This window comes from Humulus lupulus, chromosome X (genome assembly GCF_963169125.1).
Source record: "Humulus lupulus chromosome X, drHumLupu1.1, whole genome shotgun sequence".
In the NCBI taxonomy this organism is placed as follows: Eukaryota; Viridiplantae; Streptophyta; class Magnoliopsida; order Rosales; family Cannabaceae; genus Humulus; species Humulus lupulus.
In genome coordinates this window covers 11232964-11250477 of record NC_084802.1, presented here as the reverse complement: position 1 = coordinate 11250477, position 17514 = coordinate 11232964, and the positions used below count along the sequence as shown (strand labels likewise).

The following is a 17514-nucleotide window of genomic DNA, read 5'->3' as shown; positions in this document are numbered from 1 at the left end:
TTTAGGCTTTATTTAATTAATATTTTAATCAAATTAAAATATTAACTGAATAATTAAATAATAAATAACACAAACAAGTAGCTACTTATAGTTGTGCCATGCGAGTGGATCCCATCTAGTGGGTCGCACCAATCACAATGACTGGAGCATGTGACTCTATATCGCCACAATAATACAAAATATTTATGTATTTAAAATAATGTATTATTTCATATATGAATAAATATCAATTAATTTAAAATTAATTTTATCTTATTAACTTATGATAAAAAAATCATTTAATTCCATGAATAAATATATATTCTCTCAATATTAATTCTCAACTAATTATTATTTAAATCAACTAATTTAGTTTTCTAAACAAACATATTAATTAATTAATTTATTAAGTATATATTTGCCCCGAAAAATTAATTCTCTTGCAAATTATTCATTTATGTTTGTCACAAATATTCACACCCTAGAATGTGTAGTATAGATGTGACTCTGGGACCATGAACCTGTAATTCCAATAAACCAAATAATTAATTAAATAATCTTAGTTATTAATTCAATTATTACACTGTAAATTTGGGATTGCACTCTTAGTAACTATATAATTATATTTATAGAATTATCTCGTGTAGTCCATTGATATAACGACTTCATTTAGTTTTGTCCTCCAATTATTGGTTTGTTTATAAGAACTGGTCAAAATAGTCATTTACCATTCTAATTATCTCTTGGTTCATAAGTACCATTAATTCACTAGTGAACGATTAATTTATAATCGTATTATAAATTTGAGCTCAATAATCACTCAATTCCAAAATTAATCATTAAGGGAACCGATGTACAATCAATAAAGAAAGTTTGAACATTAATGAGTGAATCAAAAGATCCAATAAACATTTTTTTTATTGTTAAAGTCATCTAAATAAAGTAAATACGTTTAAAAAAAATAAAAAATGATAAAATCATCTAAATAAGGTAAACCAGATGAAAACAAAAATAAAACATAATAAATGAGCCATAATAATTTATCTTGACATATTTTAAAATTTCATATTAAAGTATTTAAATTACTCTATCAATTATATTTTAAAAACTATAAAAGAAATTTTTTTATGTGCTTCAATTTATTATTTCTTTTTTTTATTAATTATTTATTTTGTCATTTAATGTATTTTTTTATCCAAACGTATATGTAATAGTGACATAAATATACCTATTTCTTATTTTGTCGTTTAGTTTTTTTTTTTTTGAGAAATTACTTATTTTAATTGCTTTATCTATTAATTAAAAATTTTATATTTATATATAATTTTTTGTTGGCTTTAATTTTTTTTAAAAATTTGATCAAATAAACTTTTTAAATTCATAGTTTTAATTTAGAATTTTAGAATTTTATTCTACTGAATATTTTTTCTAAAAGAAAATTTTAAAAAATATTGAATTTGAAAACTAGATTCACCATATATAATTTATAAATCAAAGCATAAAAAATACCAAAATTTAAATTATTATGAACACTAAATTTTAAACTAATAAACAACATCAAATAATTTACTTTAAAATTAAAATGCACCATATCTTTGTATATATATAAAGTGTTTATCTAAGAGATTCTCAATTTAACGATTTTTTAAAAAACAAATTAAAAATGATCATTTTTTTAAGACTATAGACAATATATTTTGACTTAATTATTTAATATATTTATATCATTCTTTTATAATTTATGATATTTATTTATTTAAAATTCAAATAATAATTAAAAATATAATTAAATAAATTAATATATTTTGTAAATAAAACTAATCAAACTTGTAATATATATAAATAAAATTATTGCACTGAATATCTGTTTAAAAAATATATTTTGCCCACTATACTTTATTCCTTTACCTTTCCCACTTAATTTCTTTTGAATCTCATCATAATTAGTTTTGGTAGGAAAAACAAAGCAGTGGTCTATATGACCACACATTCATGGGGCCCTCGCCCTCGCCCTCGCCCTCATCACGGGATGTAATTTGTAAAGCTTGGGCCTCAAACTCAAAGGCGCTCCAGTCCAGTCCACCATGGAAGCTCTAGGCCATTGGCTGAGGAAGAAGGCAGAGAGGCTTAGACAAGGCTCTCTATTCTCAACTCTCTCATCAGATCATTCAGGTATGTATTTCTCTTTGCTTCATCATCTAAATAAATCGATAATTCTTTAGTTATGTGATGATGGAAACTTGAAGACTTATCATCTTTTCTAAAAAGAAAAGGCTGATCTTTTATTGGTTCAGAAATCACAGGTTACTGTCTAACTTTTTTATTTAAAAAAAAAAAATTATTGTTGAAAATATAGGAATTTCAGGAAAAGAAGAGAGATTATTTATTGAAAATGGAAGGAAACTATTAGAGAAGATAATAGCATCTTTCAATGGTCGATGTAACCCTATTCGTAGCTTCTCTGCTGAAGATCTTCAAAAAGCTACAGATTATTTTCAATCATATTGCTACAGCAATGATTTTGATTGGTTTGAGGGCATTTTGGATGGTCGATTGGTTTTAATTAAGAAATATAAAGATTTTGAATATGATGGACATGGTGCGTGCAACAATGCTTGGTCTTACCCTTTAGTTTTTCGTGACAAAAAAGAAGAAGAAGAAGATGATGATGATGATTTTGATGATGTTGGGGTTTTTCTTGACATCTCGACAAGCTCACAAATGAGTAGCCATAAAAATGTTCTCAAGTTACTTGGTTGTTGCTTAGAGTTCCCTATTCCAATGTTAGTTTATGAACAAGCTGAAAATGGTCCTCTCAATGTGTGCGGAGGCATAGGTAGTTCCGAAGGATTATCCTCGTTGTCTTGGAAGATAAGATTGAAAGTTGCAAAAGACATTGCAAATGCTCTAACATACCTTCACACTGCATTTTCTAGGCCTATCATCCATAGGAATGTAAAGCCTCAAAATATTTTCTTGGATAAAGATTTTGTGGCCAAATTATCTGATTTTTCGGTTTCTATTTCAATCCCAGAAGGAGAAACATATGTAAAAGATGAAGTAGCAGGAACACAGGGGTTTGTAGATCCTGTTTACAAGTCTACCAAATCTGTTACCGAGCAAAGTGATGTCTATAGTTTTGGAGTATTTTTGCTTATTCTTTTATCAGGTCGACCGGCTTATGATGAACTCCTTCATGACTTGAAAAAGGAAGAATTTGATGAGATTGTGGATCCTAAAATTGTGGAAGAGGGAGGGATTTGTGGAGAGCAACAAATTCAATTGCAAGCTTTCTTAGAGTTAGCATTGAAATGTGTTGAAGATAAAAGAGAAGATAGACCATTAATGATTGAAGTTGGAAAAGAACTCATGAGGATTGAGAGAGGTTCCAAAGCTTCATCTAGCTAGTTGACCAATATTTATTTAACTTTCTTAATGAGTACTTATATAATTATCTTGTTCTAGTTTTTTGGTCTTTATGAAGAGTTTTTGTGTTAGAAATACTTAAGGGTGTGATTGGCATTCAACACCAAAATTGTGTAATTTTAGCACTATATTTTTTTCCATTCCTAAAACAACCCTAAAATTTACACTAAAAATTATATTCTATATTATTTTATCTAATGTATACATATATATTTATTATTAAATACTAATATAAAAAGTAAAAAAGTAAAAAAAAATTTGTCCCGACTAATTGTAGCTTGACAGCATAATAATTGGACAAATGCAATTGGATTGGATTTGCTTTTGTGTCTTTTTAGTACTATATTTACTGTTTTGCAATCCAATTGAAGCTGCCTTTAAAAATCACTTTTATGTGTATTAAGCTTTAAAAATTCTTTTGAAATATTGATTGGATATTTTAGTCAAATGAGCTTTTAGCTTTAATAAGTTATTTCTAAAGAAGCTACAAAATGTAACTCATTGTAAAAGTGTTTTTTAACAAGCTTTTGACAACCAAGTCCTAAACCTTTTTACAAGAGATTGGGACTATACCTGTGCGCACAATACCTGCTTTTATTGATGTTGCTAGCATTGAAGAAGAGAATGTTAAGGAAAAGAGTGATGTCTATAGCTTTGGAGGGTTTCTACTTGTCCTTCTCACTGGCCGGAATTTTTATGGTCAATATGATAATGTTTGTGACTCTGTCAAAGATTTGGTTGGAGTGGGAAAGTTCAATGAGATTACATAGACACTGAAATTTGGGAAGAGTTGGGAGGAATAGGGAATGTTAGTGAAGAGCAACTGCAGCAACTTGAAGATTTTCTCAAATTGGCCTTGAGATGTATTGAAACTATTAGAGAAGATAGGCCACTGATGGTTCAAGTGTCAAAAGAGCTAAGACGTATTGCAAGATCAGTATAGTTATTCTTGATGAAGTATTATGTAAAAAAAATTCATATAATATATAAAGAATGTGATAGGTTATGTTATTTTGTTACATTATAGTGTGAACGTGAATCCAATTAAAGCCCAAGGAAATGTAACTTTTCAATTGATAAATATATCTGTTTTTATTTATGTAAATAGTGAAGAGCCTAGGTAAGTTATTGAGGCTAGTTGAGTGGAATGGATGAATACAATATTTATGTAAAAAGCCCTCACTTTTATTAATTCAAAACTGATCCAAAAAGTGGGAATTACTCAACTTTTATTAATATTTTTAATAGTTAATAATAACAAATCTCAATTTTTAATTTTCTTTTAAAAAAGTTGAGTGTGGTATGCTCTACACCAAATAAAAAACAATAATAATTATTGTAAAGCTGCATTTTCTTAACATTACCTAACACATTCTTTCTATATTATTTGAAAAATATTACATAACACTTCATCAATCGATGTGGTGGACCACAACAAACAAAGCTCAAGAACAATTATTCTGATCTTGCAATACGTCTTAGTTGTTTTGAGACTTGAATCATTAATGGCCTATCGTCTCTGATAGCTTCAATACATCTCAAGGCCAATTTGAGAAAATCTTCAAGTTGTGGTAGTTGCTCTTCACTAACACTCTCTAATCCTCCCAACTCTTCCCAAATTTTAGTGTCTACAATCTCATTGAACCTTTCCTCTCCAACCAAATCTTTGACAGAGTTACAAATATACTTTCGATCATCATCTCGTGTGAGAGTGAGAAGCACAAGTAGTAACACTCCAAAGCTATAAACATCACTCTCCTCCTTAACATTCCCTTCTACAATCCAAAAAAAGCAGGCGTTAGCTCTAGTCACAACAACGGATTCATCTTCAGGAATTTGACAATTTAGCCACGAAATTACCATCCAAGAACACATTTTCAGTGCATATATATATATATTCATATGGATTATGGGCCTGGAAAAACCCATGTGGAGATATGCCACAGAATTAGCAAATTGATGAAATTAGATAGAGTACCCAGTTTTAGAGGGAGGTTTTAATTTCTAGCCACTTTCTAATACTCTTATTTTTATACCCAATATTTCATTAAATCTACCCATTATACCTTCTTATTAATTTTTCTCTCACTCAATCTTTCTACTAACCCATCATCTTCTATTTACCAACCCAAATCCCTCCAGTTTTAGAGGGAGAACTTAATGGCAGAGATTTACATGAAGGTGAATAGGGTTTTTGAGTAAGGGTATTGTGGGAAATATGGTTATAAATCTAGGTAATATTAAATTAAATATATTTATTGGCTAATTTTGGTTAACTAGTCTTAAAAGTAAGTATTTTCCAATTTATCCCAATTTTCTACCACATCTTTCAAGATAACAACGACCCATCAGACCAAATTCCTCCACAATGATTGAGCGGTCCATTTTTAGAGTTTTCATACACCAAAAGTGTAGTTGGGTACTCTAACTGTTAGACTTTTATATGGGCTTATATTATTTATTTTTATGTTTTATAAAATGGGCAATTTTTTAAACCCTCACTTCATTTTTTTAGGGACTTAGTCCTTCAATAAGTAAGAGTCATTGGATGTGTTTTCTTTTATGTTAAACGATTAGATTTGCATATGTTGAATAAAAAGTGTCAAAATACCTATATGCCCACAGTTATTGGCAACCGTTTTCTTTCCTTTTTTTCTGTCATATATCTATTATACATTTGAATCCCAAATTCGTTGCCTTCCACTCCAAAATCACATTTTAGTCAAAAAATTCTTGAAGAATCGCTAGAGTGGCTTTGTAGGTTGGGCGTAGAGGTCGGCTCTACAGTCTTTGAAGGCTACTGTCTTATTACTCACATCGGTGTCCTCTTCTTCATGCTTCACCCTCTTCCTCAAGCCTCCATTCTTGTCTCCACGCTAGTGACTGGTTGTCGTTGTTGTCGCGGTCGCTCCTCCATCACCATTGTCTTCTTCCCTCAAAGAAGGGTTATTATTCTTCTCTCTGTCTTCACTCTCTCACATCATTGTTTCCCTCTTTCACTAACTTTGTCTCTTTTATCTCTTTGTTATTTGTTTAATTTCCATTTCATAGATTTTATTAATATATATTTTTTACTTTTATAGTGTTGCGAAAATAAATCTTGGTTAGTTAAAAAAAATGGGTTTTGTAAATATATGAATCTAGGTTTCATTTATGAGTAAAGATTGAGTTGAAAACTAATCTACAAAAAGACTAATTATTCTGATATTCTCTTTTGTTATATGCAGCTTCTAAAAGACCCACATATGATTTGATAAAAGAAAGATTATATAATTTTGTGGTGAACAAATGTCATGTCAAAGGAGGGTCTTCTCAAACTTAAGTGAAATCTATTTGATGACTATTTTAAAATTTTGTTTATATTCTCGGACTTATGAATTAATTTCTTACTAATCTATTTGTTTAGAATCTCATGTTTTTAAATTAAGAGGGCCCTCCTTCCTTGCTGTGTGTGTATTCTTTTGTTCTTCATTACGGTAACAGAGAGCATGGTCTTAAATCTTGGCTCCTGGATGTGTTGATACGGAACTTTGAACTATTGATTGTTGGATCTGTCTTAAGATTTTATTGTTATGTCAGTATGATTGTACTTCTTCACATATTAGAATCAAATGATTTTCTAGTATAGTTTTCTCTGTTTATTATTTATTTGTTATCATTGTTTTTTATGTTCTTTAGATGAACAAAACTTTGATACAATGGTTAATTTTAGTATTCAGAAGAATTATGAAAGATATATTGTGTTTTCTTCAATGAGTACTATCCATTCTGCATGTAGTCCATTGGTAGAATATGGTAATATGTTATTTCTTTTTTTTTATATTTAATAAAGTTTTATGAGGATCTGGACACGGACAGAGATGTACTTTCTTCTTCTTTTCATTTGACTAATTTGAGAAGAAGTTTTATCAATTTCTATTTGACTTTAATAGTTTTGAATCAAACAAATGTTGGCTTGCTGGGGTTAGTTTAGTATTTAAGATGTTAATTGTTATCTTTAGGTTCTTAATTTGAAAAAAAAATTGCTAGATTTTGAACCCATATTGAATTTGTATTATATTTTAACTTTTTAAATACTAGAATATGAACAACCGTATGTGAAACCCATATATTTATATTTTTCATTTATTTATACACATCTAAGGGTCTTTGATGCATTTTTGCATTATGTGACAGTAAGTATTGCAAGTTAGTTATTTAAGATGCATTCTTGTTTTATCTCTATTGGCCTTTGTGTAGGTTGCTTTAAGGCACCTGGTTTTGATTGCATTTCATTTCATTCATTATGAGCATTTTAGCAACAAAAAAATTATGGATTTTTGTAGTTTTGCATCAGACACATATATAAATACATCTTGTTATAGTGGTTGTATTTTAAGTATTTTTATTCAATGGCATTTCTCAGTTTATTTGCACAATTCTTTGTAAAATATCTCATCATTTTGTGTCTTAAATTATTTTTATCCATTTTGATTATTTCATTTGGTTTCATCTTGACTGTGAGCAAAGTTTTGACCTAAAATGTATATAAAAGTAAGTTGAATAGATTTGCGTGGTATGTGTATGCTTCGTTTTTTATTCAAATCATACATACATTTGCGAAATGTCATTTTGTTTCACAACAATAATTTGTTAGCTTTAACATTTTTAATGCATCATAGGTGTTCAAGAAAATGCCTTACACAATTTATTACAACAAAGATGAAGGTCTGTTGTGTTAAAAAAATATTACAACATGCCAGTTCTCCAACAACATGTAGCCTTCTTTGACCAAAATAGTGAAGGTATTACACCATTTTCCTTTGGAGACTTCTAGAGGTATCAAAGTTGGTTTTCGCTTGGAGATTCTGAAATACATTAGTGAATAACTATACATATAGCAATTGGATTAATTAACTTTATTGTTGTATTGCAGGGTTAAGAGAAATTGAATTCAATGTAGTTTCATATTTCATGTTCATGATTTTTATTCATGGAGTAATGAGTTGTATTTGCCAATAAGGGTGTCATGGTTTAAGATTGAGTTACAAAATAATAAAGTCAAACACTTCTTATTGTTTATTTAGTTTTCAACTTTTTGATAATATTTTTAAATGTAGATATGAACCAAAGCATGAAAGTAAGTAGTGAGTGATTCAGATATGGTGTGTGTTCTTTGGTTCTTTGTGCCTTTTGCAACTCTTTTTTATTTTCCTTTCGTTATTAATTGCAACCGTGATTGGGGATGTTCTACTACCACCAATATGACATATTCGTACAATACAATCGACACATTCCAATTACTTGACTCCATCTTCTATGCAATCAATAACAAAATAATAATTTCCTCGTCAATTAAGCCACCAATGTAGTTTCAAATTTAAACCTATGTAGTTCACCGTACTTGACAAATGAACTTACAAAAGTATAGTAGGGATAATTCATCAATTAATCATCTTCTAAATAATATGAGATTAAATTTTTATTCTCCATTTATGACAGAAATATTTTAATTACACTTTTTTTTCAAGGAAGTAGCGACTCCTAATCGAGCAACCATATAATTATTATCACTTAAATATGGTACATTTAGTGGTATTATTATTATTGTACTCTTACTTTGTACTCTAGTTGTGTTACACATCAGGGGATTATAAAATTACTTATGCAAAGAGAAAGTCTTACATACCAAATACTATATAATGGCCAAAATTCATTCTAAATTAACTATACAACCTAAAGCTACATAATCAATGGTAATTCATGCTTCTAACCATTAAACAAGTCAAACAAAATAGAAATATTACTAAGACAATTCATTTGTTACTCGCAAAAAAACCAACAATAATTACTTTCGATTTTTTTACTTTCAGCTATTATGTTATTACTAACCATTCTATTGAATATTACTTACCGACATAAAAAGATGACTTATGCGCAAATAAGTTACTGGGAAATTCATTACTTTTAGATACAACATTATTCCTCACTACTCATTTAAAAATTACTAACTGGCCTCAAAACCTTACTTTCTCGATATCGTAAATATGTTTGAACACAATACTAATTTTACCTTATTGCCCTCCACTGTAGACTTTTTTTTACTGCAAATTACTATTTTGGCCATAATTTTCAGACCATGCTAACAGATTTTTTCACAACTGGTTTACATAATTGGCTCATCAGGTATAAAACTTTAATAATAAAAACACCAAAAAATTTAATAGCTTGGCACTTGGCAATTTTTTTGGGTCCCACTTGTTGGACTAAGTTCCGTGAGGGACTAAAGAATTTGCCTTATAAAATATGGGTTAATAAATAGTTCTTTGTTGATTTAGCCTATTTAATTTTAGTGATTTTTTGTTTATGAGCTTATTATCTATAGTGGTCTAGTTGAGGTAGAAATGTAGACTTTCTAATTAACTGAAGTCTTTGATGAGGAGGTCCAGTCCAACTAGGTTAATATAAGTTAAGTCTCATCCCTAACTCTATATATATGAATAGTCTGATCGCAATTCTGTAGTCTGATAATCTGCTTCAGAAATAAAAGTCCTATGGAAGAAGACTTAGTTTGTTAGTATTGCACTAACAATTCATGTTTTCGCCATGGCTGAATCATGTATGTTTTATAAATTCTTTAATTGTTTATTGTGTTCTAAGTTGTACGCAAAATTATTGATAAGATGTTGTATGAATATCTAACACAAACAAGAACTAAAAGCTTCAAATCATTGGTATGGATACTCATTAATGAGCTTATAACAATGTCATTTGAAGTTGTTTGTAGCCTTTTGGATTTCTTGGGCTGAGAAGTTTCGAATTGGGTTACACTTGCTGCCGTTGCATGAAGTAATCAACTCCTCTAGCAACTTACCACAAATAATGTGCTAAATTTAGTACAAAAAAATCAATTATAACTTTCACAATTGTATTCCAATCCAATGCACTTAAATATAAAAGTGTAGGAAAAACATATCTTATATAATACTTTAATAAACGCAATATGATAAATACAATATTTATATCTACTAAATTAAAGATACATAAATATTATAATTATAAATAATACAATATAAAAATGACAATATAATAATTATAAATAACACAATATAAATAATTATAATATAAATAACAATAGTATAATTATAAATAACTATAATATAAATAGCAATATTATAATTATAAATAACACAATATAAATAATTATAATATAAATAACAATTATAATTAAGTTAGTCAATAATTATAAAGAACAAAATAAAAGCCGAGGCCTGTGTAGCACACAGTTTCCTTAAAATAGATTCGCTGCCTCTACGAGGTTTCGACGTCTATCTCCCATGATACAACGGTGAACGACAAGTAACTCAATTACTTCGCCGAACCAAATATGCCCAAACTCTATCACACTACAAAACTCTAAAGAGTAAAAAGGGGAAAAACAAAATTGAAAAATATATATATATCTTAATCTTCAAAGGAAGACAAATATATATATGTATATGTTTTTGGTGTAATTTAAACTAAGACCACTTAGGTCTTATTTATAGAATTTCCTTAAGGCAAATTTTTATTCACAAGCAAGGTGGGACAACAATCCCAATTACTTTTTCATTCAAAATATCCAACAATCCCCCACATGAATGAAAAAACTGACTCAAGAAAAACCAACAAAAGAAATAGACCTAGGTGATTGAGTTCAACGGTAGAAACCTGCATAGGATAGGTAGGTGTTACCCTTTGAACCTTCCCTTGTGTAAGTATATTTACTTTACTAGCTGATCAGTAGACGCGATGCCTTTGAACTGTTCTGTCGTTCGTGTAAACGATGATATACCACACACAGGAATCTTTCCTGACATATATTGGTTCTCAAGATTATGTTCGGTTTGGCCCTGAACATTTCCTTGGTTCTGCAAGAGATATTCTAGGAATTGAGCCCTTATTCAATCCATATAGAAGCGGCCCATCTTCTCTCTCATATAGGTGATTTTCTTAATTAAGAGTAACCCGTATTACTCTGCTTGACATTTCGACGCATAAGAAATCATTAAAAGCATAGCTTAACCTTTTCCTTACAGTTATCACTGTTTCATCATAGGAATGGACAATGAGGATAACCCCCACAGTGATCCAACATAATCTTTACAGTTTTAGTTGTCCCTTTGAACCTAGATCTTGGGATCTCCAGTCAACTAGGTGGGGTGTCTACTGTATTGACTTTATTCATTCATGGGCTTTAGACCCATTCCCCTCGATGATTTTCAACCAACTCTCTATTTAACCCTTTGGTTAGCGGATCCGCAATATTATCCTTTGACTTCACATAGTCAATAGAGATAACTCCAGTTGAGAGTAGTTGTCTAATGGTATTGTGTCTACGACGTATATGTCTAGACTTACCATTATACATATTATTATGTGCCCTACCAATTGCAGATTGACTATCGCAATGCAAGCCAATAGCTGGCACTGGTTTAGGCCATTTTGGAATATCTTCTAAAAATTGACGAAGCCATTTAGCTTCTTCGCCACACTTGTCTAAGGCAATAAACTCAGATTCCATCGTGGATCTAGCTATTACCGTTTGTTTAGAAGATTTCCATGATACAGCTGCACCACTGAGTGTGAACACATATCCACTCGTAAATTTTGAATCTTTCATATCAGATATCCAATTAGCATCACAATACCCTTCAAGTACTGCTGGGTATTTAGTATAGTGCAGCCCATAGCTACGAGTAAATCGCAAGTACCTAAGTACTCTTGTTATTCCTTTCCAGTGGTCAGACCCTGGATTACTCGTATATCTACTCAGTTTACTAACTGCGTAGGCTATATCAGGTCTTGTACAACTCATTAAGTACATTAGACTTCCAATAATTCTAGAGTACTCTACCTGAGAGACACTCTCCCCTTTGTTCTTGAACAAATGTAGACTCGAATCTACAGGGGTTCTGGAGACACCAAAATCTTCTTTGTTGAATTTCTCAATAATTTTTTCCACATAATGTGACTGACTTAGAATGATCTTATCAGATGTCCTTGAGATTTGAATCCCCAAAATGACATCTGCTACACCCATATCTTTCATGTCAAATTTCGATTTCAACATACTCTTGCTAGATTTGATCATCTTATCACTGCTTCCAACAATGAGTATATCATCTACGTAAAGACACAAAATGACATAGTCATTATCTATTTCTTTAACATAAATACATTTATCGCATTCATTGATTTTGAAGCCATTTGCCAACATAGTTTGATCAAATTTCTCATGCCATTGTTTTGGTGCTTGCTTTAAACCATATAAATATTTCACCAATTTACATACTTTTCTTTCTTTTCCTGGGGAGGAAAAACCCTCGGGTTGTTCCATATAAATTTCTTCATTTAAATCCCCATTTAGAAAAGCATTTTTCACATCCATTTGATGTACTTCAAGATTACGTAACACAACAATAGCACGTATCATCCTAATGGAATTTATTCTCGTCACAGGAGAATAAGTGTCAAAGTAATCAAGGCCTTCACGCTGCATATAACCTTTAATTACAAGTCGTGCCTTATACTTATCAATTTTTACCATCAGATTTCATTTTCTTTTTGAAAATCCATTTGGCCCCTAGAGGCTTACATCCTAGAGGAAGATTTACTAACTCCCAGGTGTGATTTTGAAGTATGGATTCAATCTCACTATTAATAGCATCTTTCCATAAAGATCCTTCAGTGGAGTTCACAGCTTCATCAAAGCTTTGAGGTTCACCTTCTAGTAAATAGGTCAGAAAATCTGGACCAAAAGATTTTTCTGTTCTAATTCTTTTGCTACGTCTAGGTTTATCCTCACACTTTTGATTTTGATCCTGACTATTTTCAGCAATAGTCTCATGTGTTCGTTTTAACGAACTTGAATCCTCTTTTGATCTACAAGGAAATACGTGTTCAAAGAACGACGCTGTTGACGCGGTTCTTCGGCAACAGGTAATTAAGAAAATAAAGAGAAAGGGATTAATGCTTAAGTTGAACCGAAATAGATGAATGATCTTGGAAATGGAATGGTGACACAAAATACGTTTTTAGGTGGTTCAAAGGTTAAAATCCTTCTACTCCACCAGTCAGTACTATTGCTATATACTGGGTATTCTTTTACAGGGTATTTCGTATACAATAGAATCCAACCCCTTATAACTCCCAGGGTCTCCATATTTATAGGAGAAGACACCTGAGAGTTGGTAAGAAGGTCATCCAGTGACTTTCTTACCTATCATGTCAACTCTGGGACATTCATGATTAATTCCTAAACCTGACACATAAGTGTGGTCAAATCAATAGGTAAGGGGATAATGGGCCGCATGGCCCAACCCAGTCGTGGGTGTCTGAATACGCACGTTCCTGCTGCGTGTCCGAGAAGTCAGGGGTATATCAGACACGTGATGTATGATATATTCACGTTTACCTTGCGTGGTTGACTTTATAAAGGGTCACAGCCTCCAACTCTAGCTCGTACCACGAGCTAGATGATTCCCTCGACCTGTGGTCTTCAGAGTCCAGACTCCGTCCTTAAGCAATCTTGGCGAACCCTTGGGTTACCTCGAGCTAAGGAGGTAGGATCTTATGATGGCAGCTCCGGTCTTGGGGATGGCGACGTGGTAGTCATGATTAGACCGTATCTCAGCTCGTTAATCAGCCCGTGGGAAAATCAGGGCGTACATCTGCCCCCAAGCCTCTGCTCGTGGTACACGACGTCGTGCAGGGCCACAGTAGGGGCTTTTAGGCCTCCCCATGAACTCTTCATATTCCACATTCTACGCAGGCGCCGAACACGTGGAACATCGTGGTTGGTGACGGTACGTCTTCCGAGAACCGCATTTAATGGCCTAGCCTATGCCTAGCCGTCGTTTCACCTTTCGAGTGGAGGGCCTTGGATCCCACATCAGGGCAATCCAACGGTCCTCCCAACGTGGCCCTTCATGTATATAAAAGGGGTGGCCACCTTACGCATGGGCCACCCGTTTATTTGAAATTTTCCAGAATTTCCTCTTCTTCTTGCTCTCAAAAATCCTCCCTTTTTCTCTTTCCGGTTACCATCTTTGGCGTTCCAGAAACTCAGGTGCAAGGGCTCCTTCGAAGCTTTGGAACCAACAACTCCGACGAAGCCCCAACTCAGGCGATTCCTTCATCCTTTTCTCAACCAGAACACTTAGTAAGTCTTCTGACCGTGCATGTTTTGAAATTATTTTTCACTGTAGCTTAGGTAAATATTTTACTGTAGCCACATGCAAGGGTTTGCTGGTTTTTTGTGGGCATGAAGGGTGAAAGCCTTTTAGGTTAGGGGATTGTTTGTAGTAGAAAATCCTTTAAGAACACGGTTTATAGGATGTATTTTCTGGGGAAAATTTCTGGGTAGGATTTTTGGGATACTAGTTCAAAATATCCAGTATTTTGGGTGCAAAACCGGGTAGCTTAGGGGACGCGCTTCACAGGCGGTTTTGCCTTTCTTGCCTATTGGAACTTTCCCTCCAAGGCAAAATTCTATCCTGACCCTCGTGACACACGAATTCCGAGCAATCAGGGATCTGTTGGAAGCACAGGCGCGTGTTCGTAGAACCGCGTAGTCTCACTCTCTACGGGCTGAGCTTACCTCAGCTCGTGTCAAAGAAACAGATTGTCCTCCATTTTTAAGTCACCTTCTTCTAAAATTTCTTCTTTTTGTTTGCTAGGCGACCAGATGGGACCCAAGAAGAATGCTCCCAAGAAGCTTGTAGGTAGCTCGTCCTCCCTCCAAGACAAAGGAAAGGAGGTGATGGCCGAATCCCCTATCCCCAACTTCGGGCCAGCAGTGGAACAGGAGCTCGAGGTGGCTCCCGACGCGTTCTTTGAGGCGGAGAGGATCGTCTCAAAGATTACTGACCAGGCGAGGGTCAACAAAATATTCCTCTCCCATAACATCGGGCTGGGGAGAGGATCCGTGGTTGCCCGTCCTCCTTTAGAAGGCGAGCGGAGCTGTGCGCCGCTTGATGAGGCGTTCTCGGCCTGGAGCGACGAGCACTTCAAGGCGGGGGCCTTCCTCCCGTTGGACCAGTACTTTGCTGACTTCCTCAATTATGTGAGGTTGGCTCCGTTCCAGCTCCCCCCCTAACTCTTACCGTTTGTTGGCGGGGTTGAGATACTTGTTCTTGAAGCAGGAGTGGGAGGTCCCCACTCCTGTAGACATTCTTTATTTTTTCTGCCTCAAGGCCAGCCCGGAGTAGCGGGGGCGAGGTGACAGGTTTTATTACTTAACCCGGTTCCCTAACACGGCTGTAGTCATCAAGCTGCCCAGCCACCCCAACGACTTCAAAGATCAATTCTTTATGTCGATGGGGTTCTGAAATTGCGAGCTCCACTACTTCAATCGTCCTCGTAAGTGCTTTTCAACCTTAGCTCGTAAGTTAAGTACCATTTAGCTCCTCCTGTATCCCTTTATGACTTAGATTAATTCTGCAGCTATCTTCGCGAGGACAGAGAAATCTGTGACCCTCGGGGCCCAGTACGAGACACTGGCGGGCTTGCCCCCCAGTGAAAAGGATTACCGTCTGCTCGTGACAGACGAGACGATGGTGGCCTGTAAGCTGATCTTTCCTGGTCAAACTCTGAATCTAAGGAGGCTCCGGGCGCTTCCCCCAGCTTGTGACACCAGGCCTATCATTGTGGAGGAGGTCGCAGGGGATGAAGACGAGGAGGACGAGGAGGAGGAAATGCCCCTCGTGAGGACGAGGAAATGGGCGCTGGAGGTCGCCCAAAGAACGGATGAGGAGAGGATCCGGTCCGGAGCAGCTGATAACTCTACAAAATAGAGTTATTTTACCACTTTTTATGTGCTAATTGTTGCTTAATTCTTGAGTTTTTAATTGATTTATTAAGTTTTTAAGTAATTTTGAATTTATTAGGTTTAGTTTAATTTTATAGATTTTTGTGTATTTTTATTGTTATATTATTGTAAAATGTTATGGCTTAATTAGTTAAAATTAATATTGTTAAGTTAGGAGTAAAAAGATGTAATTTTGAGCTTAAATGTTTTGTAAATTAAATTTTAATTAATATTTTCATGGAAGTTATATTGTATATTTTATTAGTGAAAATATTTAATTTTAATTTAGTTTATAATTATTTTGTAAGAAATAATGTTATTTTCAGGTGCTTGAAATGCAAGGAAAATGATGAAAAAGTGGCATTTGTGAAGATGAAATAGCAAATTTTGGCACAAGGCCATCTCATTTCAGCAACACACCAAGGCCCACGCCAGGCCCATGCCCAGAAGCCACCCAGCCGGCCCACCATTTCCACCTGATGTTCACCATTCAGCACTCCACAAGACATCAACCAGCCTTCCTTCAGCAAGCCTCACATGCCGCCACTTGTCTCCACCTGCCAGCCTCTAAAGCTTCCCAACGCCTCCTGATTGCACCAACAAAGCCGTACGGACCAACTTCTCTTCAGCACTCCCTCACCAACGCCACAGCCAAGCTCCTGGCCCAAGCAATTCGGCCTAGCCTGAGATCAAGCCAACCGTGGGCCTGCGCCAACCACAAGGCCCAAACTGCCCCCAAGTCAACCCAGCTGCCAAATAGCCACCAAAATGCCAAAAATCATGTTTTTTATTCCCAATATTTTTCACTCAAATATCAATTCACTCTTCCCTATTTTTCTTACCTAAATAAACATTCCTAATTCATTTTTTTTACCCTAGCTTTTCACTAATCTTTTACCCAACCAAACATTTCATCTTTCCAATACTCTTACACTTACTCTATTTATCCTACCACTTCACAACACAATTAAATTAATCAATTTATTTATTTTAATTTGATTAATTTAATCTCCATATTTTGCCTATAAATAGAGTCTTGTAAGATCATTTGGGGGGCTCTTCTTCATCTTTTTTCAACTTCTTCTACACTTCATATTTTTCACTATTTTCTCTCTACCATTTTCATCTTTTGAAGAGCATGTCAAGTATGTTATTTTGTAATTTTTATTTCAATCTAGTTATGAGCTTCTAATCTTTTTCAAAGGTTATTAAGATAATGATGAAGCAAAATGTAACTAGATAGTATTTTTTATTGTATGTTGATTTTCCATTTGTGTAAC

General features: G+C 33.6%; 1 protein-coding gene across 1 annotated transcript; it reads left to right on the top strand.

The window, feature by feature from the left end:
- The first annotated feature begins 1978 nt into the window (after positions 1-1978).
- Positions 1979-4424, top strand: LOC133803867 (non-functional pseudokinase ZED1-like). Its single transcript, XM_062242011.1, has 2 exons — positions 1979-2151; positions 2336-4424. Exons 1-2 carry the CDS (start codon positions 2064-2066, stop codon positions 3385-3387), a joined length of 1140 nt encoding a protein of 379 aa, XP_062097995.1. The 5' UTR covers positions 1979-2063; the 3' UTR covers positions 3388-4424.
- The last annotated feature ends 13090 nt before the right edge of the window (positions 4425-17514 follow it).